Here is a 25629-nt window from a genome sequence, read left to right on the forward strand (position 1 = left end):
TAAAATAGCAACCACAATACTGTAATAATAATAAATATAATAAACAACAATAATAATAATGTATTAGCAACAATAGAACCTGTCAAAGCAAATTCCAGGATAGTCAAATAATAATAATGATAATATAATAATAATAATAATAATAATAATAATAATAAGCAGCAACAGTAGTCAAATATAATAATAATAAACAAATAATAAAAGTAATAAAATAAAATATAATAATAGAATGATAGCAACAATGGAAATAATAGTCAAATAATATAATAATAATAAATAATAATTAACAAATAATATAATAATAATAGAATGATAGCAACAAGAGAACCTGTCAGAATATATACAAAATAATAATGATAATAATAATTAGCAACAATAGTCAAATAATATAATAATCAAATAATAATTAACAAATAATAATATAATAATAATAGAATGATAGCAACAATAGAACCTGACAAAATAACACGAAATAATAATAATAAACAAACAATAATTAACATAATATAATAATAATAGGATGATAGCAACAATAGTCTGTGCTGTGTTATGTACATGTAAAATAATGATGATGATGATGATGATATAACAACGGCAGAACCTGTTAAAGCAAATTCCAGGACAGTCTAATAATAATGATGATTATTATAACAACAATAATATCAACAATAGAACCTGTCAAAGCAAATTCCAGTACAGTATCCCACATAAAAATATAACAGAATCTGTTAAAGAAAATTCCCGTACAGTCTCATATAATAATAACAATAGCAATGATAGAACCTGTCAAAGCAAATTCCAGTAATCTCAATAGTAATAGTGATAATAATATCTTACCTGCTTCTCTTGACCATTTGAGGAAGGACATAATATTGTTAAAGTCTGTAAAGGGCCATAAAAGTACTTGCATTTAAGATTAAAAAACACATATTAATGACACGTATTTAATAAATTATTATTTCATTGATTTATATGCTAATTTTAATCTCTCTTAATGAGATGTAAACTGGCAAACAGTGCTACGCCATACAATAAAAACTTAAATCTTATAAAAACAATAACAGAATTAAATCTCAAGGTAGCTAAAAACAAAGAAAACAATGAAAACCTATGTGATATATATCAAAGTATAATGGAGCAGCCGGTGGTGCAATGGGTTAAACCCTTGTGCCGGTAAGACTGCTGACCAAAAGGTTGGTGCTTTAAAACCAGGGAGTGGGGTGAGGTCCCATTTGTAAGCTCCAGCTTCTCATGTGGGGACATGAGAGAAGCCTCCCACAGGATAGTAAAACATCCAGGCATCATATTATTATTATTATTATTATTATTATTATTATTATTATTATTATCATCATCATCCCCTGGGCAATGTCCTTGCAGACGGCCAATTCTCTCACACCAGAAGCGACTTGCAGTTTTTCACGTCGCTCCTGACATGAAAAAGTTTTGTGATAAGTTGCCATCTAATGCTGAGAGGAGGATCTGGATTATGGAAGATGCTGGACTGAGATAAAAAGCAGTGCAGAATAACAACCATGTAAGGTAGGCTTTGAGTAAGATTGACTCTCAACTAGAATTAATGCACTTTGGTGCCTCTTTCACTGCCCATGGTTCAATGCCATGGAATCCCAGGGATTATACATAGTTTTATAATAACCACCAAACTACAAATCCCAGGATTCTATACCATTTATTTATTTATCGTGTGAGGAGCAAACCAAACAGTTGTATAGCATTTTTTAACAAACAAACAAACAAAACACAAAGTTTGCAAGCTTGGTAGTTGATTAAATGTCCTTTGACCAGTATCTGGCCACTTGGAGTGCCTCTGGTGTTGCTGCAAGAAGGTCCTCCATTGTGCATGCCCAGGAAGGAGTCTTTCAGATGAGGTTCCGGGTTTGAGCCTGCCACTTTTGGATTCTTGCTTGCTGGGGTGTTCCAGCGAGTGTCTCTGTAGATCTTAGAAAACTATTTCTTGATTTAAGTCGTTGACATGCTGGCTGATACCCAAACAGGGGATGAGCTGGAGATGTCTCTGTCTTGGTCCTTTCACTATTGGCTGCTACTTCCCGGCGGATGTCAGGTGGTGCAATACCGGCTAGGCAGTGTAATTTCTCCAGTGGTGTGGGGCGCAGACACCCCGTGATAATGCGGCATGTCTCATTAAGAGCCACATCCACTGTTTTAGTGTGGCGAGCATACTCAGCATACTGGGCGTGCATACTCAGCAGCAGAGTAGCATAGCGCAAGGGCAGATGTCTTCACTGTGTCTGGTTGTGATCCCCAGGTTGTGCCAGTCAGCTTTCGTATGATATTGTTTCTAGCGCCCACTTTTTGCTTGATGCTCAGGCAGTGCTTCTTGTAGGTCAGAGCACGGTCCAGAATGACTCCCAGGTATTTGGATGCGCTGCAATGCTCCAGTGGGATTCCTTCCCAGGTGATCTTCAGAGCTCGGGATGCTTGTCTGTTCTTGAGATGAAAAGCACATGTCTGTGTTTTAGATGGATTAGGGATCAGCTGGTTTTCCCTGTAGTAGGCGGTAAGGGCACCTAGATCTTCAGAGAGCTTCTGTTCAACCATCTCAAAGCTCCCTGCTTGGGTGGTGATGGCACGATCATCAGCATAGATGAAACTCTCTGTCCCTTCTGGCAGAGCCATGGCACTTGCTCAACTATCTAAGGCAAACAATTGGCATAAGAAAGCACACTGGGTACAAGTTAACTAGCAAAGAAAGTGGGATGATGGTCACATTGGGAGTCAAGGCTCTTCTGGACTCTTAGACCAGTTCTTAAACGAGCTTTGTATACTCCAAGTAGACTGGAACGTACTTAGTCCTAATCTTTTTTTATACTGGTTTTAAACCACTTAATTGGTTGTGTTGCAATAGCAGATTCCCAGATTAGTGTTGACACCTTAATTTATTTTTCTGGTTATTTAATATTTAAGTGATATTTATCTTTACTGTTCTAATGTAGCACAAACCTTATGTAAAATCATACTAGGTATTTTTGACATTAATATTGAAATCTGAATATATACAGAGTCTTTACTTGGCTTCAAACTGGATTAGTTTGTCAGTGTATACAGTCTTCCATGCCAGAAGAGTGGCAAATGCACTCCAGGTTAGGTCCAAACTTTGAAAGAGGGTCTTGGGGGTGAAGGAAGAGTTCTCCATCTATGACATTTGGGGTACAACCCAGGACGGATTCACCATCGCAGTGAGAAGAAAATCCCCAACTATGGTGTCATAATCTTGCTTCAAATCATGTTCCAGATTTATTTATTTTTGGGTTAGTTTTAAACCCTTTTCAATTAAGGTCTCACTTGTATTCATTCGCAATAGCACTGTATTGGCATTTAACCTTAGTTATCTCAAGGTTTATTTATTTATATTATTTATTTATTTACAGCTTTTATATTCCGCCCTTCTCACCCCGCAGGGGACTCAGGGCGGATTACAGTGTACACATATATGGCAAACATTCAATGCCAATTTTTGACATACAAACAGACATACACAGAGGCTATTTAACTTTTTCTGGCCGCCAGGGGAGCTGTCGCTTTCATCGTCCATCTGTGACGCTGATGAAGCACTTCCGCATTTCCCGCATGCTTCCCCGCTGGAATGCTTTGCTGGAGTCTTCTTTTATGGCCTCATAAATCAGTTAATTTAGCCTCCCCACACTTTTTAAGGTGGTACCTAATTTTCCTACTTGACAGATGCAACTGTCTTTCGGGTTGCAAAGGTCGACAACAGGCTACACACAATTGGTTGGAAACCCACTCCAACCGGGGCTGGCTTCGAACTCATGACCTTTTGGTCAGAGTGATCTTAATGCAGCTGACACTCATCCAGCTGCGCCACAATCCTGGTTGGACTACTGTGGGATGCTTCTCTCATGTCCCTGCATGAGAAGCTGGAGCTGATAGATGGGAACTCACCCCGCTCCCCGGATTTGAACCACCGACTAAAAGGTTGGCAGTCCTGCCAGCACAAGGGTTCAACCCATTGTGCCACCGGGCTTCTATGGATTTTCATTGAAAACCATTGAACACATGTCACTAAAAATTATTAAGAATACACCTGAGATTCATTAGTGCCAAATCTAGGAAGTGCGGCCCCAAACTGAAATAACGTTGTTTTTGAAGGATTGAAAATAATTTATATATCGTGTCAGGATGAACCAAAACAGTTGTGGGGTGTTGTAGGTTTTTTCAGGCTATATGGCCATGTTCTAGAAGCATTCTCTCCTGACATTTCGCCTGCATCTATGGCAAGCATCTTCAGAGGTGTGAGGTCCTCACTACCTCTGAGGATGCTTGCCATAGATGCAGGCAAAACATCAGGAGAGAATGCCTCTAGAACATGGCCATATAGCCCGAAAAACCCTACAACAACCCAGTGATTCTGACCATGAAAGCCTTCGACAATACACAAAACAGTTGCATTGCATTAAAAACAAACAAAACACAAAATAATAAAAACACACACATAAGAAATCACCCCATGTTTAGATTGAAAATCTTTTAATTTAAAATTTACACCACACAGGGGAAAAAAACACTCACATTCTGTTAACAACTAAAAATCCATCAGAAGTGTGCTGTAGGAACCTGTTATTTATTTAACACTGTCATGGCTTTTATTTTTATTTTTTCAAAACACAGTTGCGCACAAAAAAAAAGGAAACTCCTCCAAGTTGGTGTCTTTTTCTTCGTCTTAGAATTTGAAAAGGAAATTGAACACACTATATACATACTGCCATATAAAGAGCATTCGAATAGGACAAAAATCTCTACAAAATATAAAACCCACCCTCACATATTTTCATTAAAGAACCCACCAAACCAGGAAAAAAAGAAGGAAAAAAAAGAAATCCCATAAAATATCAAAAGTTATCCAGAGGCTCTGTGTTAACTCTTGGCTGTCCTAAAACAAAAAAAAGCAAGCAAACAAAACAAAAAGCAAACAACACTCTAATATTCGGACGACACAAAACTCAAAAACTGTGGCAATGTATTTAGCTGGTTGTGTTACCTTTAGGAGACAAACATCTCTGTAGAGAAGCTGTAAACCTACTTAAAGGTGTGCTATGGATAAGCTTGGTTTGGTTTTGCTCTGCTAAAGCTGTCTGAATGCAAAATATTTGTCATCATTTCAAACCATCAGTAGTTAAAAAAATATTAGGAGTTTGAAATCCAATTCAAAGATGCTTCTCTCTGAAATTCGAGCAGAAGCATCCAATCAGAGCAAAAATCCTTTTATTTGAGGATTCTGAAACCCAATTTAAAGAGGTCTTGCTCTGAAATTCCAGCAACAGGATCCAATCAGAGCAAAAATCCTTTTGAGGATTACGAAACCCAATTTAAAAAGGCTTCTCTCCGAAATTCAAGCAAAAGGAGCCAATCGGAGCAAAAATCCTTTTATTTGAGGATTACGAAACCCAATTTAAAGAGGCCTCGCTCTGAAATTCCAGCAAAAGGAGCCAATCGGAGCAAAAATACTTTTATTTGAAGATTTTGAAGCCCAATTTAAAGACGCCTCGCTCTGAAATTCCAGGAAAAGGATCCAATCTGAGCAAAAATCCTTTTATTTGAGGATTTTGAAACCCAATTTAAAGAGACCTCGCTCTGAAATTCCAGCGAAAAGATCCAATCGGAGCAAATATCTTTTATTTGAGGAAAAAAACCAACTCCTTGTTTGCAATCTAAACAATAGGACTGTGGGCACAAAACATTAGAAGTATATTGCAAGCTAGTTACCACTTTTGAGTACTTTTCATTGACTTTCAAGGATACTTTTCATTATTTTCTAAACCTAAATTGATCATAAACGTATAAAGAAGAAAGAAATAAAATACCACCTCAAGAAACCTGGATTAATACAAAAGCCGGCGGCTTTAAACACAGAACCTCTAGAACTTTTTAAAAAAGTTTTTTTTAAAACCATCCTCCGTACACAAATGTAGCAACAGTATTGGGATAAAGCTTTTCTCGTTACGATTCTCCAAAAATACCCAGATTTTCTACTAAACGACTACCTGCGTTCCCTTCCGCTCAAATGCCTTGCTATTTGTTGTGCCACGAATGAGAAATCCAAGGGGGAAAAAACCATACCGGATTTGTTTGCTGCTCTTCTCGAACGCCATGCCACCAAAACTAAATCAGGAGCCTAATGTCATGTATGAAAGAGTTGCCAGCGGCATGTGGCGTCTTTATTTATATTCACAGGCAAACACAGTACAGGCCCAACTCCCTCTATGCAAAAATACCCCCTTTTTTTATTTTCACCCTGAAAGTAGGGACAACAGCTTCTCCCCAGGCAGGACAAGATAATAAAAAAATAGTTTCTCTCGATTACACCTGCGCATTATTCGGGTTAAAATATTTATTTAACAATACAAGTTAAGTCTGTCCTAAGCCAGAACCAAAAAAAGAAAGAAAAAAAGAGCGCTGGGTCTCTGCTAAGTTTTTAAAAAGCAACCCTCCGAATGGAAAGCAAGATGAACAGCAACCGGGTTGTCGCCTCTTTGATGCTTTCAAGAGAAAGAGGGTTTTCTCTTGACTCAATGGATGCGTGGCGTGAACATGTTTGTCTAAAGTCCTTCCAAAGTCAAATCAAGAAGCCTTGCTGTTTAAGTTTCCTTTTAACAGTCCTCCAGCAAAGGGAGAAAACCGTGAAAAATCCCCCAAAAACTGCCAGTTGGCTCCCCAATTTTCCACAGCCCATTTTTTTTGGGGGGGGGGTGAAGATAATTTTGAGCTCCAACCAAATCCAAAGTTGTCGGTCGGAGAACCACCAAAAAGAAATGTCAGCACTAACCTACCAACTCTTGCTTCGGAAAGTTGACTTAGAAGGAAAAAGCCCCCCTCTTTAAGTGTTTGGACATGATTAAAGGCGTCTTTTTGATGCAATGTTTTCCGTTCTTAAAACTAAAGCAGGAGGTAGACATCTCAAATAATGGGCTCTCTGTTTAGTCCTGAGGAATATAATGGTCAGAAGGGGAACCGATAGTGTATAATGGTCAATGAACTGTGGGTACGTTACCGACGAAGGGCATTTTCTTTCGTCTCGAGATGTTTTCGAAAACAGGTGAAACTCAAGAGAGCTGATCTAATGCATTCCTTATATATTTGAATAAAAAATCACTAGAAATTCATTTGTGTCTTCCTCGAGAGATTCTTTTAAAATGAGCTGGAAAAGGTAATATTAATTTCACACAGCTCCTGGTCAATAAAGTGTGAGTACGTTACTGATGAAGGACATTTTCTTTCATCTCGAGATGTTTTGGAAAACAGAAGGTGAAACTCAAACAGATCTAACGCATTTCTTATATATTTGAATTAAAAATCACAAGAAATTCATTTGTGTCTCCCTCAAGAGATTCTATTAAAAGGCAGTATTAATTTCACACAGTTCCTGGTCAATGAGCTGTGGGTACGTTACCCCAAAAAAGCATTTTCTTTCATCTCGAGATGTTTTGGAAGACAATAAAAGGTGAAACTCAAATAGAGGGCTGATCTAACGCATTCCTTATATATTTTCATAAAAATCACAAGAAATTCATTTGTGTCTTCCTCAAGAGATTCTATTAAAAGGTAGTAATAATTTCACACAGCTCCTGGTCAATGAACTGCGGGTACGTTACCTCTGAAGGGCATTTTCTTTCGTCTCGAGATGTTTTGGAAAACAAGGTGAAACTCAAATAGAGAGCTGATCAAATAATTCCTTATATATTTGAATAAAAAAATCACAAGAATTTCATTTGTGTCTTCCTCAAGAGATTCTTTTAAAATGAGCTGGAAGTAATATTAATTTCACACAGCTCCTGGTCAATGAACTGTAGGTACGTTACCGATGAAGGGCATTTTCTTTCGTCTCGAGATGTTTTGGAAAACAGAATATGAAACTCAAAACAGAGAGCTGATCTAACGCACTCCTTATATATTTGAATAAAAAATCACTAGGGAAGTGCCAAGAAATTCATTTGTGTCTTCCTAAAGAGATTCTTTTAAAATGAGCTGGAAAAGGTAATCTCTTGAGGAAGACACAAATCAATTTGTGATTTTTTATTCAAATATATAAGGAGTGCGTTAGATCAGCCCTCTGAGTTTCACCTTCTGTTTTCTCGAGACGAAAGAAAATGCCCTTTATCGGTAACGTACCCACAGTTTATTGACCAGGAGCTGCGTGAAATTAATATTCTATTAAAAGGTAATATTAATTTCTCACAGCTCCTGTTCCACCTCCCATGACCAGCTTTTCTCCCGAAAAGCTTGCTATCCCACTGCGATATATTTGATCTGTAGTGTCCTACCTTTTGAAAAATGAAAACTTGATCTGCCTAACTGTGGCTAGAACTAACAGCATGCTCACGTGGAAAACCCAGTAAGGAATAAAATAAAAGAATCCAACCTCGGGGCAGCAAGAAAAAAAGAAGGCCGGGGAGACAACTGGTCGAACGGTTAAAAGAGATGGAAACAGTGTTACCTGCACATGATCGAGAACGGGCGATTACTGCTTAGTTGGAATGATAAAAAGGGCCAAAAAAAGAGAGTCAAAACACACTTCCTATAAAAAGTTAACACATTAAATGTTTTCTGCAGGGAAACCTATGATACATGGAGACATACAAGGCTGCATATCACTATTGCATATCCTGCAACAAATTCGAAATCTGGTCCTAGTTTCTCTGTCCTACAACTTAATCGTCGTCCTCATCGCCTTCGTCTTCAGCGGCACGTTTTCTCTTCTCGCCTCGGAGAGCTTCGGCTGCGGAAGAAAGGAGACATTGGTCACCTGTTTGGAAGAAGAAGCCCTTGGACTTATGGCGTGCGGGCGGCCCAAAAACATCTTCAATTGGTTTCTCCAGAAGATAATAATGAAATCCCTCTTGCCGAGCTAAATAGTAAAAGCATTCTTTGGCCTGAAAACTATTCCTCATGCTCACAAACTCTTTCCCTTTAATTTCTAATAACTCTGATGCAAATACGACACAATTATAAAGTCTACTCATTGTGTTGATTTTGACTTAAGACTCTTTCTGTCACTGGATAAAAAACAAATCAATTCTACGTTTCCGATATCTTAGGGGTCATAAAAAAAGTCTTCACTGAATGGAACACTTACCTTCCTCTTCTTCGTTCTCCCTCTCCTCTACATAATCGTCATCATCCTCTTCATCCTTCAGGGAACGATAACAATTATTATTATTATGTTTATTTATAGCCTGCTTTTTCTCTCTACAAAGAGAGAAAGGCTTTCAGCAGATCACAAAGAAACCATTTAATAAACACCTTGTGAAATTCATAATCCTGGGCTATTTTACTCTACTAGCTCTGGCTTGCTGTGAGTTTTCTGGGCTGTCTGGCCATGTTCCAGAAGCATTCTCTCCTGATGTTTTGTCCACATCTATGGCAGGCATCCTCAGAGCTTGTGAGATCTGTTGGAAACTAGGCAAGTGAGGTTTACATATCTGGAATGTCCAGGGTGGGAGAAAGAACTCTTGTCTGTTTGAGGCAAGTGTGAATGTTGCAATTGGCCACCTTGATTTGCATTAATGGCCTTGTAATAATAAATAATAATAAACTTTATTTGTACCCCGCTCCATCTCCCCAATGGGGACTCGGTGCGGCTTACATGAGGCCAAGCCCAAAACAACAATTACACAAAATAAAAACAAAGGATTTCCCGCAGGCAGCAGGCAGCCAGACTTTGTAGCTTCAAAGCCTGGCTGACTGCTGCCTGGGGGGATCCTTTGTTGGGCATGTTAGCTGGCCCTGACTGATTTTTGTCTGTTTAGTCACAAATTATTAAAAGGCAAAGATAAGATAGTAAAGGTTTTCCCCTGACATTAAGTCCAGTCGTGTCCGACTCTGGGGGGTTGGTGCTCATCTCTATTTCTAAGCCGAAGAGCCGGCGTTGTCCATAGACACCTCCAAGGTCATGTTGCCAGCATGACTGCACGGAGCGCCATTACCTTCCCGCCGGAGCGGTACTTATTGATCTACTCACATTTGCATGTTTTCAAACTGCTAGGTTGGCAGAAGCTGGGGCTAACAGCGAGCGCTCATGCTGTTCCCCGGATTCGAACCTGCAACCTTTCAGTCAGCAAGTTCAGCAGCTCAGCGCTTTAACCCACTGCGCTACTGGGAGCTCCATAAAAATTCATAAAATAATAAGGCACACAACAGTTTAGAGCAGTGGTTCTCAACCTGGGGTTCCCAGATGTTTTTGGTCTACAACTCCCAGAAATCCCAGCCAATTTACCAGCTGTTAGGATTTCTGGGAGTTGAAGGCCAAAAACATCTGGGGACCCCTGGTTGAGAACCACTGGTTCAGAGGAATTCTGCACAGATTTGGGCAAAATCAAAATACTTCAAAGGCTTTCATAAAAAGCTGTATTTTAATCTTGTGTTGGAAGACTAAGCACGTATTTATATACAGGGAGGTCATGCCATAATTGAGTCCTCACATCACAGACGTCATTATAGCACAACCCCAGCCTGGACTTGTCAAATATTTGATAATAATGTCTTGCTTATCAAAGACTGAACTAATACAAAGCACTCCTAATGTTATGTTGGAGCCTTCCAACATCTCCTGAGCTTTGTCCATTTACTTGGAAGAAAGCCCAATGGATCTCAAGGCCTACATCCATGCAGATGTCCTCAGGCCTGAACATATTTTGCCAAGGAGTGAAATGTTGACCTGAATCTCTTCTTTCATCAAATACGAGAGACCCACTTCCTCCTCCTCTTCTTCGCCTTCGCCCTCTCCCAAGTCCGAAGGGTCGTCATCTTCCTCGTCGTTCTCCTCGTATTCTCCGGGAGGGCCAGCTTTGTCTTCGTCTTCCTCGTCTTCATCTTCGTCCCCATCTGAAGGGAAGGGAATGCTAATGACTCTTGTGTTGGAATTCAAGGGCCAATTTGCAGGTTCTAAACCATCCCATATTTGAGATCATTTGGATGGTTCAAGTAGGGTCTCCCTTCCCCGAAATGCTGGGGACTCCCAGGTAACATCATGAAACATACAAAGTAGATACCTGGCAACGAATTTTGGGGTTTTGGAGCATTTCAGATTTCCAGATTAGGAATGCTCAATTTATACCAAAATTTAACACAACACGGAAGACAAGCCCAAATGCTCAAGAACTCCCTTTTGGGAGGTAACATGAAGGCAGCTTACTCAAGTTTTCTATTGTTTACTGAATTAATGCTTCCAAAAAAACCCCAAAAACCATGTTCCCACTTGCGTTCCGAAGTAACACTGTCCCAAGAAGATTGCAGCGTCTACATTCTACAATTTCTATATGTGTAGATTTAAATTCAAGTGAATCTTAACATTAGGAAGAACTTCCTGACTGTGAGAGATGTTCAGCAGTGGAACTCTCTGCCCCAGAGTGTGGTAGAGGCCCCTTCTTTGGAAGCTTTTAAACAGAGGTTGGATGGCCATCTGTCGGGGGTGCTTTGAATGCAATTTTCCTGCTCCTTGGCAGAATGGGGTTGGACTAGATGGCCCACGAAGTCTCTTCCAACTCTATGATTCTATGAATGTTTACATTTTTTTCCAGGAGTTAATGCAAGTTAACGCTGGAAACTCAATAAGGGAAACATTGCCTTAAAAGACAATGGGATGTACTGTCATTTTGCCACTAACCGCATGCATATATTTTTCTTTTACCTCTTTGAAGAATGCGATTAAACCCCCCATTTATGTCACCTCCCCCTTTGCTTAGTTTCGGCCTTCGCATCTAAGACTTCTGTGACCAACGAAGAACTACCTTCATCGTCTTCATCTTCTGAGTCAGGGGCCTCATTGTCATCTTGGTCAAACCCGTCGAGGTACGTTATTTGCTGCAGCAACTCAAACACACTTTCTCTGTAATCTTTTGGTTTTGTGATTTCGCAGTTAAACAAATCAAGGCTCTTCAAATTCTTCAGATTTTGCTAAAAAGAGGAAAAAGGACGGTTGAGATTTCTAAATGAAGAGAAGGCATCTTGAAAAGGCGAGCTTAACATAAACACAGGCAAAACAAGGTTGCAGTACCACGTCACCCTTATTTGCAACCAGCCACAATGAACTTTGTCGGAATTTGTAGTTACTTTATACCACTATTCCTCAAACTATTGTGTTGTCGAATGCTTTTCATGGCCGGAATCACTGGTTTGCTTTGAGTTTTCCAGGTTGTATTGTATCTGGTTTATTGATAAAGGTAAAGTTTTCTCCTTGACATTAAGGGATTGTGGTGCAGCTGGCTGAGAGTCAGCTGCATTAAGATCACTCAGACCAAAAAGGTCATGAGTTCGAAGCCAGCCCGGGTTGGAGTGGGTTTCCAACCAATTGTGTGTAGCCTGTTGTCGACCTTTGCAACCCGAAAGACAGTTGCATCTGTCAAGTAGGAAAATAAGGTACCACCTTAAAGTGTGGGGAGGCTAAATTAACTGATTTATGAGGCCATAAAGAAGACTCAAGCAAAGCATTCCAGTGGGGAAGCATGTGGGGAATGTGGAAGTGCTTCATCAGCGTCGCAGATGGACGATGTAAGCAACAGCTCCTCTGGCGGCCAGAAAAAGTTAAATAGACTCTGTCTATGTCTGTATATGTTTGTATGTCAAAAATGGGCATTGAATGTTTGCCATATATATGTGTACACTGTAATCCGCCCTGAGTCCCCTGTGGGGTGAGGGCAGAATATAAAAGCTGTAAATAAAAATAAATAATAAATAATAGTTGTGTCTGACTCTGGGGGTAGGTGCTCATCTCTAAGCCAAAGAGACGGCATTGTCCACAGACACCTCCAAGGTCATGCGGCTGGCATGACTGCAAAACCCACCCATGAATTCTATGGCTGAGAGATGGGCAAAATTTAATGCTCATGGGGTTCACCACGGATTAAAAAACTGCCCCCCAAATGATCTGTAAGGAGTGGGAAAGGAATTTCCACTAGCTTTGGAAGTTTCTAGAATAGTGGTTCTCAACCTTCCTAATGTCTTGACTCCTCATGGTGTGGTGACTCTTACATTATGTATTTTCATTCACTGGACCAAATTTGACACAACTACGCAATACACCCAAATTTGAATACTGGTGACATTGTGGGGGGTTTGATTTTGTGATTTGGGAGTTGTAGTTGCTGGGATTGCTAGTTCACTTTGATAGTTAACCTACTATCAAAAAGAATTCTGAATTCCACCAACAATGGGATTGAACCAAACTTGGCATGCAGAATTCCCATGACCAAGAGAAAATACTGGAAGGGTTGTTGTAGGTTTTTTCAGGTTATAAGGTCATGTTCTAGAGGCATTTTCTCCTGACGTTTCACCTTCATCTATGGCAAGCATCCTCAGAGGTAGTGAGGTCTGTTGGAACTAGGAAAAAGGGGTTTATATATCTGTGGAATGACCAGAGTGGGACAATATAGCCCTATATTGGCCATATAGCCCGAAAAAACCTACAACAACCCAGTGATTCCGGCCATGAAAGCCGTCGACAATACAATACTGGAAGGGTTTGGTGAGCATTGACCTTGAGTTTGAGAGTTGTAGTTCCCCTACATCCAGAGAGCACTGTGGACTCAGACAATGATGGATCTGGACCAAACTTGACATGAATACTCAATATGCCCAAATGTGAACACTGGTGGAGTTTGGGGAAAATAGACCTTGATATTTGGGAGTTGAAGATACTGGGATTTATAGTTCGCCTACAATCAAAGAGCATTCTGAACTCCACCAATGATAGAATTGAACCAAACGTGGCACACAGGACACCCATGACTAACATGGGCATTGATGGGCATTGACCTTGAGTTTGGGAGTTGTAGTTCACCTACATCCAGAGAGCACTGTGGACTCAGACAATGATGGATCTGGACCAAACTTGGTATGTATACTCAATATGCCCAAATGTGAACAATGGTGGAGTTCGGAAGGAAACAGACTTTGACATTTGGGAGTTGTAGTTGCTGGGATTTATAGTTTACTTACAATCAAAGAGCATTCTGACGATAGAATTTGGCCAAACTTCCCACACAGAACCCTCACGACCTACAGAAAATACTGTGCTTTCTTATCATCCTTGGCGACCCCTCTGACACCCCCTCACTACCCCCCAGGGTTGAGAAACTCTGCCCTAGAACCTCCTGGAACCGAAAAGAAAAATGTTTAAAAAATGCTTTCCCCACCAAATTGGACATGGGGAGCATGCCCAGTATGTTTCATATCCCTAACCCCAGAAAATATCCTTTTTTGAACCAGGAAGTGATTACTATTTACTTGCCTCTTGGTAGCCCAGTGATTCTGGGGTGGTGATTGAATCCCTTGTTCTACCAATTCACAACAATACCTTTGTTATTACTAAATACTATTAATAATATGCAAAGGTGCTGAGAGTTGAAGGTTTGGCATGCTGACCGTGCAGGCTGTTGAATAATCACAAAGAAACTCACAAGAGACTCCACAGTGCTGAGGTCCTTGATTTTGTTGCCACTCAGGTTTAGGTATGTAAGATTCGGACACCGTTCTGCCAAGACCTCCAGGCCTCCGGAGATGAGGTTGTCACTCAATTCCAGCTACAATGCAAAGAAGTCTTACAATTAGAAACAACAATGTTGGATACCTTTCCAAGGCTGTTATTAGGATTAATTTTACTGGTACTCAACTCTTCCCCCTCAAGACAGGTTACAAATTAAAATTAAATTATTACAATACTGTAAAAAAAAAAAAACATTTAAAAACTATTAAAAAGGTAAAGGTTGTCCCCTGACATTAAGTCCAGTTGTGTCCGACTCTGGCGTGTGGTGCTCATCTCCATTTCTAAGCTAAAGAGCCGGCGTTGTCCATAGACACCTCCAAGGTCATGTGGCCGGCATGATTGCATGGAGTGCCCTTACCTTCCCACCGGAGCGGTACCTATTGATCTACTCACATTTGCATGTTTTTGAATTGCTAGGTTGGCAAAATTATTTATATATATATATATATATATGTGTGTGTGTGTGTGTGTGTTTATATATATATATGTGTGTGTGTGTGTGTGTGTGTTTAAATTGTTTTAATATGAGTAATAGTTAAAAAGTATTACTCATATTAAAACAATTTAAAAACATAATTTTAAAAAATATGATTCTATTTTCACTTGTGGTGGTCTTGCGAGAAGTCGAAGATATATTGGGAAAAAAATACAAATTACACTACAAAAAATTATGTTATGTTATTATTTTAATTGTTTTTAAACTGTTTTTATGATGTTAAGCATTGAATTTTTGCTCTTGTTAATTGCTTTGAGTCGCCCGAGGGCTGAGAAAAGCAGTATATAAATGATGCAAATAAATAAATAAATAAATAAAGTTAACATAAAAATCCCTCTGAAACCAGAAATCTTTCTGCTTGGTATAACTGACCAGAAGTTAGATAAAAATACGGACAAAATATTATTTCTATTAAATACAGCAGCAAGAATTTGTTACGCAAAGATGTGGAAAAAGGAAGAGATCCCGGAAGAAGAAGATTGGCTGGAGAAAATTGAAGATAATAGAAACATGGACAGATTAACTTACTTAATATCCAAAAATAAGGGGACCCCGATAAAGGAAACTGATTGGTCGAAAGTTGCAGAATATTTGAGACTTAAAGAAAGAAATATATTAATATAGAAAGAAGGGGAAGAAGAAAGAAAAGAAAGAAGGAAAAGGAGAGAAAAGGGGGGAAGAAGAAGAAGCAGAAGAAAGAAGAAAGAAAAGGAAGAACCCATTCCGAAGATACCTTGGAAGTCAACAAACAATTTCTTATACTATTTATCTCTATGTAAATATATATACATATACACATATATACGTGTGTGTGTGTGCATGTATATATATATGTATAATAACGATAATAATAATAATAATAATAATAATAATAATAGTAATAATAATAATAGAGTAAAATAAGAAATAACCTTGACTCGAGTATAAGCCGAGGGGGGGGGGGGGGGGTTCTCAGCCTTAAAAAAAGGGCTGAAAAATTAGACTTATACTTGCGTATATACGGTATATACAACATATTATATTATTAGCATAACACATTTTTATTATAATATTTTTCAACTATTCAACAATTACAAAAACATTAACACCCATTTTCTTTCCAGGAAGGAAACAATACTATCCAATGGACAAAAATATAGTGTCAGCCCCTGGGAAAAGGGAAATCGCAGCTTCCTCGCTTCAGATATACAGTGAATAATTTTATGCTAAGAGCATCAGCAATATTTCCCAATGCAACTACCAGTAATTAGAGAAGCACCCCGAAACTCACCTTGCGAAGTTTATTCAAAGCGGGGAGTTTGGCCAGCGATGTCAGCTCGACGTTGGCCATGCTGAGGAACTCTAGCTCTTTAAACGTGTCGCTCAGGCCTTCGATTTCGCCATTGCTAGACCGACAGTTGTCCAGGACTAACTCGGTGACCTGCAAGAAAGACCACAAAGGTGTCTCTCAGCCAGAGGCAATCAACTTCTCACATGTAAAAGACTGGACAGGATGGAGCCAAAGAAACTGAAGCGACGGAAGAGAGCCCAAAGGCCATCTAGACCAGCCCCATTCTCCTACACAACATTCCTGAGAGACAGCCATCCAGAAAAGCTTCAAAGGTAAGATGTCCATATGCTGGACATTTCATTCCTATCTTCGGAGGGGAAAAATGCCAGTGTTTTGGTTGAAAACTTCCCATAATGTCCTTTCAAAACTGCCAGGTGCACTTTTTTTACTGGTAAGATAAGCTTAACATGGGCCCAATACGGAATAAATTATTTTTTTAATCTATTAGAATAGGCTCTACCCGCAGTGTTGAATCCTTGAGTTTTTAAATGTTGTGTTTTATTGCTGATATGTTACTTATAATGGTTTTGTATTGTATTTTTATTTTCTGTTTTATTTTATTGCTGTTTATACTGATGTATTGTATTGTTGGGCTTGGCTTCATGTAAGCTGTCCCGAGTCCCCTTGGGGAGATGGTAGTGGGGTATAAATAAAGTCTATTATTAGTGGGTTGTTGTAGGTTTTTTCAGGCTATATGGCCATGGTCTAGAGGCATTTTCTCCTGACGTTTCGCCTGCATCTGTGGCAAGCATCCTCAGAGGTAGCGAGGTCTCTCTCTGAGGATGCTTGCCATAGATGCAGGCGAAACGTCAGGAGAAAATGCCTCTAGATCATGGCCCTATAGCCCGAAAAAAACCTACAACAACCCAGTGATTCTGGCCATGAAAGCCTTCGACAATCTATTATTATTATTATTATTATTATTATTAAATTACTGTCAAAGCTTTAATGATCCCAAACAGAAAGGCCCAGTGTGTTCAGCAACCTGACACATATTGTGCAAGTGGGACTTAGGATAAATCCATCATCATAATTAGGAATTGTGGGAGTTGGAGTCCAAAACACCTGGAGGGCCGAAGTTGGCCCATGCCTGCCCAAGAGGGTTAAAGAGGCATATATTTTGGACTTTGGAGGCAGTAAACAACAACAAATCTAGACGATCGGAGCCAAAGCGGCTGAAAAGGAAGCCTTTATTGCCCCTTTCTCTCTCTCCATCCATCTCCCAATCTCTTCCAAACACCTCCCAACAAAGAATTCCCCCAGGCAGGAAGTGTTCTCCAGAAAGTTGTTTAGTCCGTTTGCTAAACTTTACAGTAAATGGAAGTCTGATATTTCATTGCATCCTTTATTTAGTTCCACCTTGTCTCCTGTGCTATTCTAATAATATAATATAGTGTAATATAATATATTGTATATACATATAATATTTATATTACTAGCCATCCCCTGCCACGCGTTGCTGTGGCTCAGTGTGTTTTGTGTGTATATATATGTGTATATATTTGTGCATATGTGTATTTGCGTATATATATATATATATATATATGTGTGTGTGTGTGTGGTTTTGCGCATGCATTGTAATGTTGTGTTTTGGCTTTTTAAGTCCTTTCTGCTCTGCTTTTATGAGTGATGGTCACTCGTTGGTCTGAGAGATGTATTGTGTCCAAATCTGGCGGCAATTCGTCCAGTGGTTTTTGAGTTATGTTAATCCCACAAATGAACATAACATTTTTATTTATATAGACTAGCCATCCCTTGCCACACGTTGCTGTGGCCTAGTCTGTGTATATGTGTGTGTATATATTTGTGTATATATGTGTGTTATATATGGTTTTGCACATGCGCTGTAGTGTGTTTTTGTTTTTTTTTTTGGCTTTTTAAGTCCCTTCTGCTGTGTTTTTCAGTGTTTTTACGAGTGATGGTCACTCGTTGGCCTGATAGGTGTATTGTGTCCAAATCTGGCGGCAAGTCATTATGTTAATCCCACAAACTAACATTACATTTTTATTTATATCAATAATGTAATGCAATATAATACTACTAATAATAATATATTATAATTATATATTTATATTACATGTAATACTACTTTTTTTTTTGTCATGTCAGGAGCGACTTGAGAAACTACAAGTTGCTTCTGGTGTGAGAGAATTGGCCGTCTGCAAAGATGTTGCCCAGGGGACGCCCGGATGAATTGATGTTTTTATCATCCTTGAGGGAGGCTTCTCTCATGTCCCCGCATGAGGAGCTGGAGCTGATAGAGGGAGCTCATCCATCTCTCCCCGGATTCGAACCTGCGACCTGTCGGTCTTCAGTCCTGCCGGCACAGGTGTTTAACCCACTGCACCACCAGGGGCTCCATTGTAATATTACTAATAATATTACAATGCAATGTAATAGTACAATACAATAATATTTAATATATTTAATATTTAATACATTATATAGTACAATATAATATTTAATACTGATAGTGTACTATGCTAATAATATATTGTATGTAGATATATCTTGTAAACCGCTCTAAATCCCCTTTGGGGTAAGAAGGGCAGCATATAAATGCCGTAAATAAATAAATACATTTACTTGAACTTGCAAAAGTTAACTTGGCTTGCATTACAGACCAAGAATATCTCAGCTGTAGTCCCAATGAGTAGCATTTCTTCTGAGTGTTTGACAACAAGAGTGCTGTACTTTTGTTTGTTTTTTTTACTTTGTTTTAACTTTTTTCAGATTTGATTATGGCTTCACTGTTATTTAACTTTGTATGCTATGTATTTGAAACTATGCTTAAATCTTAGAAGTTGCTTTGAGTCCCAAACTGGGAAAAAAGACAAAATACACACACACAGAGAAACATCCCTCTAGGAAGCTTTACACCTTCCACTGCAGCTCTATGGTCAACTCCACCAGAAGTTGACCATAGAGTCATGCTGGAGGACCTAAAACAGGGGTCCTCAAACTTCTTAAACAGAGGGTCAGGTCACAGTCCCTCAAACTGTTGGAGGGCCGGATTATAATTTGGAAAAAGCATGAATGAATTCCTATGCACATTGCACATATCTTATTTATAGTGCAAAAATAATAATACAATAATTAAAATGAAGAACAATTTTAATATAAACTTATTAGTATTTCAATGGAAGTGTGGGCCTGCTTTTGGCTGACGAGATTGGGTTGTTGTTGTTGTTGTGTGCTTTCAAGTCATTTCAGACTTAGGTTGACCCTGAGCGAGGGCCGGGTAAATGACCTTGGGGGGGGGGGGGGCGTATCCAGCCCCCGGGTCTTAGTTTGAGGACCCCTGACCTAAAACTTTGGATAATACAATATAATACTAGTAATAATAATTCAATATTATAATTATATATTTACATTATATGTAATATTACTAATAATATTACAATATAACGGTATAGTGCAATATAGTAATATATACTGATATTGTACTATGCTAATAATATGATATATTGTATGAAAATATATATTGTAAGCTGCTCTGAGTCCCCTTCGGGGTGAAAAGGGCGGCATATAAATGCCGTAAATAAATAATAATAAATAAACAATCAAATTTGCAAAGGTCAAATTCTTGGCATTTGCAACTCCTCCATTGTGATTCTGAGACTGCAGAACTCAAGAGAGTGTTATAGAGGTGTTTTCCCAGATTAAAAAAATAATTTCTATTTGCATTTTCCCACTTTTGGGTGGGATCCTGAGACCCTAACCCCTATGAATGTGGATGTCTGGCTGTGTGTGTGTACCTATCCATATCTCCTACCCTTATGAAACAGTAGCCAGAAGCATATGTGAAAATTGCAAAGTTATGTACACGACACATCCGGAGGACAATTCAGTGAAAGCTGAGCAGCCAAAACTATTTAAAGTACACAATCAACATTCCCAGAAGAGCAATGGGAGCTTTAAACCAGTCAGCTCAGCACCACCTTCCTTAAAACTGGTGTGAGGTTTTCCAAGGGACTTTAAAGGAGTCTGTTAGTCCTGGCAATCTGCTTAGCGAGTCTATTCCTCAGGGGTCAAGACCTTCCCAGGGGAGATCCCTTTCCTTATACATGTGAGGATTTCCACCTTCACAATGCACAGCAGTGGCCCACAAATCCTTTCTCTCACTTCACGGGATTTGGGACGTGATCTCAGCCCGAAAACAATCGTCTTATCATCTTTCCATCCACCAGGAGATAATGGATGGAAAGAAGGAATGGAAGAAAGGCAGCTGGAAGGAAAGAAAGAAGACGGTAGGGATTAAGGAAGACGAAAGGAAAGAAGACAGAAGGAGAGAAGGAAGTCAGAAGGAAGGGAGGAACTGAGGGAGATGGGAGGAAAGAAAACAAGGAGAGAAGAAAGTCTGAAGGAAGGAAGATGGAAGGAAGGCAATAAGAAGAAAGGAAGGAATTGGGGGAAAAGGAAAGAAAGAAAATAAAAGGAAAGAAGGAAGTCTGAAGGACAGAAGATGGAAGAAGGAAGGAAAGATGAAAGGAAGGAACTGAGGAAGATGGAAGGAAAGAAAACAGAAGGAGGGAAGGAAGACAAAAGGAATGGATGGATGGAAGGAAGGAAGGAAGGAAGAAAAGAAGGAATTGAGGAAAATGGAAGGAAAGAAAACAGAAGGAGAGAAGGAAATCTGAAGGACAGAAGATGGAGGAAGAAAGGAAAGAAGAAAGGAGTTGAGGAAAATGGAAGGAAAGAAAACAGAAGGAGAGAAGGAAGAAAGATGGAAGGAATGGAGGAAAGAAAGAAAGGAATTGAGGAAAATGGAAGGAAAGAAAACACAAGGAGGGAAGAAAGAAAGATGGAAGGAATGGAGGAAAGAAAGAAAGAAGAAAGTAAGGAATTGAGGAAAATGGAAGGAAAGAAAACAGAATGAGAGAAGTCTGAAGGAAGGAAGGAATTGAGGAAAATGGAAGGAAAGAAAACAAAAGGAGAGAAGAAAGAAAGAAAGAAAGATGGAAGGGAGGGAGGGAGGGAAGAAAAAAAGAAAGAAAGAAAAAAAAAGAAGAAAGTAGAAAGTAAGAAATTGAGGAAAATGGAAGGAAAAAAACCAGAAGGAGGTCTGAAAGAAGGAAGAGGTAAGGAAGGAAAGAAGAAAGGAAGGAATTGAGGAAGATGGAAAGAAGGGAAGAAAGGAGACAGAAGGAAGGAAGAAGGAAGGCATTCAATCCTTCCTCTGTGTGTGCTTTCTCTCTAGCAAGGCAAGAACTCCGAAAAAGCCAAGTAAATTCCACATCCAGCGACAAATGCAAGCAGTGTCCACACACACACACACACAGAACTCCATGCACGGCTTGTCTGCTTTTCAACAAGAAGAAACAAACATGTCTCCCATTCTTAGGGAGAAAGTGTAGACGGGACTCTAAGATGGATTCGGCCTGGGCTTGCTTTCCGGCTGCTGAGAAGTTAAAAATAAAAGAGGCCAGGAGCCTCCGCCATGCGCCGCCACATTTTCCCCCTTTTCTTTTTCGAACAACCAAAATGGTGAAATAGTCGGGGAGGGAGAGGGCCACCCGACTGAGTCGATTGGGGGGTTGGTTAGGGTGTCCTCTCCGAACAAAAGCCTCCGCCTCTTCCTCCAAATGGTTGTAAAAAGGCACGGCGCACACACAAGAGCGCCACCGCCACCACCGCCGCCATCGCGTGACCTAGATTCGAGGGGAAAAGAGCCAGTTAGAAGCAGCGTGGCTAGAAAGAGAGAGAGAGACGAAAAAAATTAAAAATATCAAAGCAGGAGAAAAAGTTTGGGATTTTCGACACTCTTCTTTCCTTGATTAAGCAAAAAAAGGGGGCAAAACTCGCCTTTTGGATTCCAGGGAAGGGAAGAACCTCCATGACCTAGATACGCAACATAAGAACGGAGAATTCTGGATTATGAGGAGTACTAGTCGTACCTTGCCATGCGTTGCTGTGGCCCATATGTGCTTTGTGTGTGTTTAGATGTGGTTTTGCGCATGAATTGGAATGTGTTTTTTTTGTATTTTTTGGCTTTTAAAGTCTCTTCTGCTGTGTTGTAATGTATTTTTTATATATTTTTTGGCTTTTAAAGTCTCTTTTGCTGTGTTTTTCTGAGAGATGGTGACACGTCGGCCTGATCGGTGTCTTGTGTCCGAATTTGGTGTCGATTCGCCCAGTGGTTTTGGAGTTATGTTAATGCCACAAACAAACATTAAATTTTTATTTATATATAGATTGATTGCCCAAAATCCAAACAAGCCAGGAAAAGTCAGATTAAAAAGACACCCCTAAACAGCGTAGGATTGTGGATGATGGTCGTCGTAGGTCGCGGAGAATGTGCCGAAATTGGACCAAAAAAAAGTGACAACGGGAACGTTGTCGTTGAAGGCGCACTTTTGAGCTCGGATTAAATAATTCCAATCATTGAGACGCGAAGGAGACTCTCTAGGGCAGGCATGGGCCAACTTTGGCCCTCCGGGTGTTTTGGACTCCAACTCCCACAATTCCTAACAGCCTACCGGCTGTTAGGAATTGTGGGAGTTGGAGTCCAAAACACCTGGAGGGCCAAAGTTGGCCCATGCCTGCCCTAGAGGATTAAAGAGGCAAATATTTTGGACTTTGGAGGCCGGTAGGCTGTTAGGAATTGTGGGAGTTGGAGTCCAAAACACCTGGAGGGCCAAAGTTGGCCCACGCCTGCCCGAGAGGGTTAAAGAGGCAAATATTTTGGACTTTGGAGGCAGTAAACAACAACAACAACAACAAATCTAGAAGATGGGAGCCAAAGGAAGCCTTTCTCTCTCTCCATCCGTCTCTCAATCTCTTCCAAAACATAAGCACCTCCCAACAAAGGATTTCTCCCCCCAGGCAGGAATCAGCCAAGTCTTGAAGCTGCAAGGCTTCGCCACGCTTGCCTAGTTTCCAACAGACCCCCTTCAACCTCTGAGGAGGCCTGCCATGGATGTGGGCGAAACGTCAGGAGAGAATGCTGCTGGAAAGTGGCCACATAAGCACCTCCCAACAAAGGATTCCCCCCAGGCAGGAACCAGCCAGGCTTTGAAGCTGCAAGGCTTTGCCACGCTTGCCTAGTTTCCAACAGACCCCCTTCAACCTCTGAGGATGCCTGCCATGGATGTGGGCGAAACGTCAGGAGAGAATGCTGCTGGGACGTAGCCGGACAGACCCGAAAACCCGCAGCAACCCAATAATAATAATAATCATCATCATCATCATCATAATGGGTTGCTGTGAATTTTCAGAACTGGAAACCTCCCAATCTTTGAGGATGCCTGCCATAGATGGGGGAGAAACGTCAGGAAAGAATGCTGCTGGAACATGGCCAGACAGACCTGAAAACTCACAGCAACCCAGTGATTCCGGTCATGAAAGCCTTCAACAAGACACTAATAATAATCATAATAATGATAATAATAATGGATTCACCCAGGCAGGAAGCAGCCAGGCTTTGAAGCTGCAAGGCCATTCAGTGCCAATCAAGGTGGCTAGTTGCAACATTCACATGTGCCTCAAGCAGACAAGAGTTTTTTCTCCCACCCACCTACTTCCCAACAAAGGATTTCCCCAGGCAGGAAGCAGCCAGGCTTTGATGCTGCAAGGCCATTCAGTGTTAATCAAGGTGGACAGTTGCAACCTTCACACATGCCTCAAGCAGACAAGAGTTCTTTCTCCCACCCTGGGCATCATTCATTCCACAGACATATAAACCCAATTTTCCTAGTTTCCAACAGACCTCACAACCTGCCATAGATGGGGGAGAAACGTCAGTAGAGAATGCTGCTGGGACGAGGCCAGACAGACCTGAAAACTCACAGCAACCCAATAATAATAATAATGATAATAATAATCACAATTATATCACAATCCAATAACAATAATAATGATAATAATAATAATAATCAAAATTATATCAAAGCAACCCAATAATAATAATAATGATAATGGATTGGTGTGAATTTTGAGACCTGGAAACCTCACAACCTCTGAGGGTGCCTGCCATCGATGTGGGCGAAACGTCAGGAGAGAGTGCTGCTGGAACATGGCCAAACTCACACCAACCCAATAATAATAATAATAATAATCACAATTATATCACAACCCAATACTAATAATAATGATAATAATAATCAAAGTTATATCAAAGCAACATAATAATAATAATAATAACAATAATAATAACGATAACAATAATAATGGGTTGCTGTGAATTTTGGGCGAAACGTCAGGAGAGAGTGCTGCTACATCGTGGCCAGACAGCACTCACAGCAACCCAATAATAAGAACAACAACAATTATATCAAAGCAACCTAATAATAATAATAATAATAATCACAATTGTATCACAATCCAATAATAATAATAATAATAATAATAATAATAATAATAATAATGGATTAATGTGAATTTTTAGACCTGCAACCTCACAACCTCTGAGAATGCCTGGCATGGATGTGGGCGAAACGTCAGGAGAGAATGCTGCTAGAATATGGCCACACAGCCCGGAAAACTCACAGCAAAACCAGTGATTCAGGCCATGAAAACACTATTTGGGGGGGGGGGGGGACACGGAAAGAAGGCCCCCGAAAGAGGAGAGAAACGCAAACAAAACAACACAAATGCGCACATTCGCATATCCAGACATATTTAGGAGGGCTTGGCGTCGAAGGACGGAAGGCAGGAAGGAAGGCAGGGGCGTCTGCCATGGCGAATGCGAGTCGAAAGCGAGACAGGGAGGGAGGCCAAGGCTCACCTTCTCCGGCGCGCGGTTCCTCAACTCCAAATTGATGCGCTTCTTCATCTCCATCCTGCTCCTCTTCTCCTTCTTCTTGGTCTCCCCCTTCTTTAGGCTAGGCCTCCGAAGTCCGGAGGGCAAAAATAATCCGGATTATAACAAGCAGGAGTTCTCTTTCGGGCTGGAAAGAATAACGAGGAGTTTAGGAAAGGAAAATGGCCCTCGAGGCGGCGGCTCCTTCTTCCTCCTCCTCCTCCTCCCGCTGTTTGTGCCGAACGCGCAGCTCCGCTCCCTTCAATGGCCGCTCGCGGACTGAGCCTCCATGACACCACGCATGGGGCCCCCTGCCAGAAGCCCCGCCCACCAGAGGGAGGGGGAGGGAGGACAGCCCGCCTAGGGAAGACCCCATTGGAGGAGGTAGCGCCCCGCCCCCGGCTCCGCGCCATTGGACACTCAGCCTGCTCGTCAAGCAAGCGCCTCCTCCATCTGCACTTCTTCCCTGAGCCTCTTTTGTGAGCAGAGAAGATGTTTATTTATTATTTATTTATTTGCTATACTTA

At 40.4% G+C, this 25629-nt stretch overlaps 1 protein-coding gene across 2 annotated transcripts; it reads right to left on the reverse strand.

The window, feature by feature from the left end:
* Window positions 1–4510: 4510 nt before the first annotated feature.
* Window positions 4511–25424, reverse strand: ANP32E (acidic nuclear phosphoprotein 32 family member E). Of its 2 annotated transcripts, none has more exons than XM_067472367.1 (7): window positions 25088–25424; window positions 16303–16452; window positions 14451–14573; window positions 11784–11949; window positions 10748–10878; window positions 9131–9185; window positions 4511–8773 (listed from the first exon to the last, which is right to left on the reverse strand). In XM_067472367.1, exons 1-7 carry the CDS (start codon window positions 25139–25141, stop codon window positions 8706–8708), a joined length of 747 nt encoding a protein of 248 aa, XP_067328468.1. In that variant the 5' UTR covers window positions 25142–25424; the 3' UTR covers window positions 4511–8705. The 2 variants fall into 2 exon arrangements, with proteins under 2 accessions (XP_067328468.1, XP_067328467.1); XM_067472366.1 differs by having other exon boundaries at window positions 10712–10878; window positions 25088–25423.
* Between the last annotated feature and the right edge of the window lie 205 nt (window positions 25425–25629).

Source organism: Anolis sagrei, chromosome 12, assembly GCF_037176765.1.
Source record: "Anolis sagrei isolate rAnoSag1 chromosome 12, rAnoSag1.mat, whole genome shotgun sequence".
NCBI lineage: Eukaryota > Metazoa > Chordata > Lepidosauria > Squamata > Dactyloidae > Anolis > Anolis sagrei.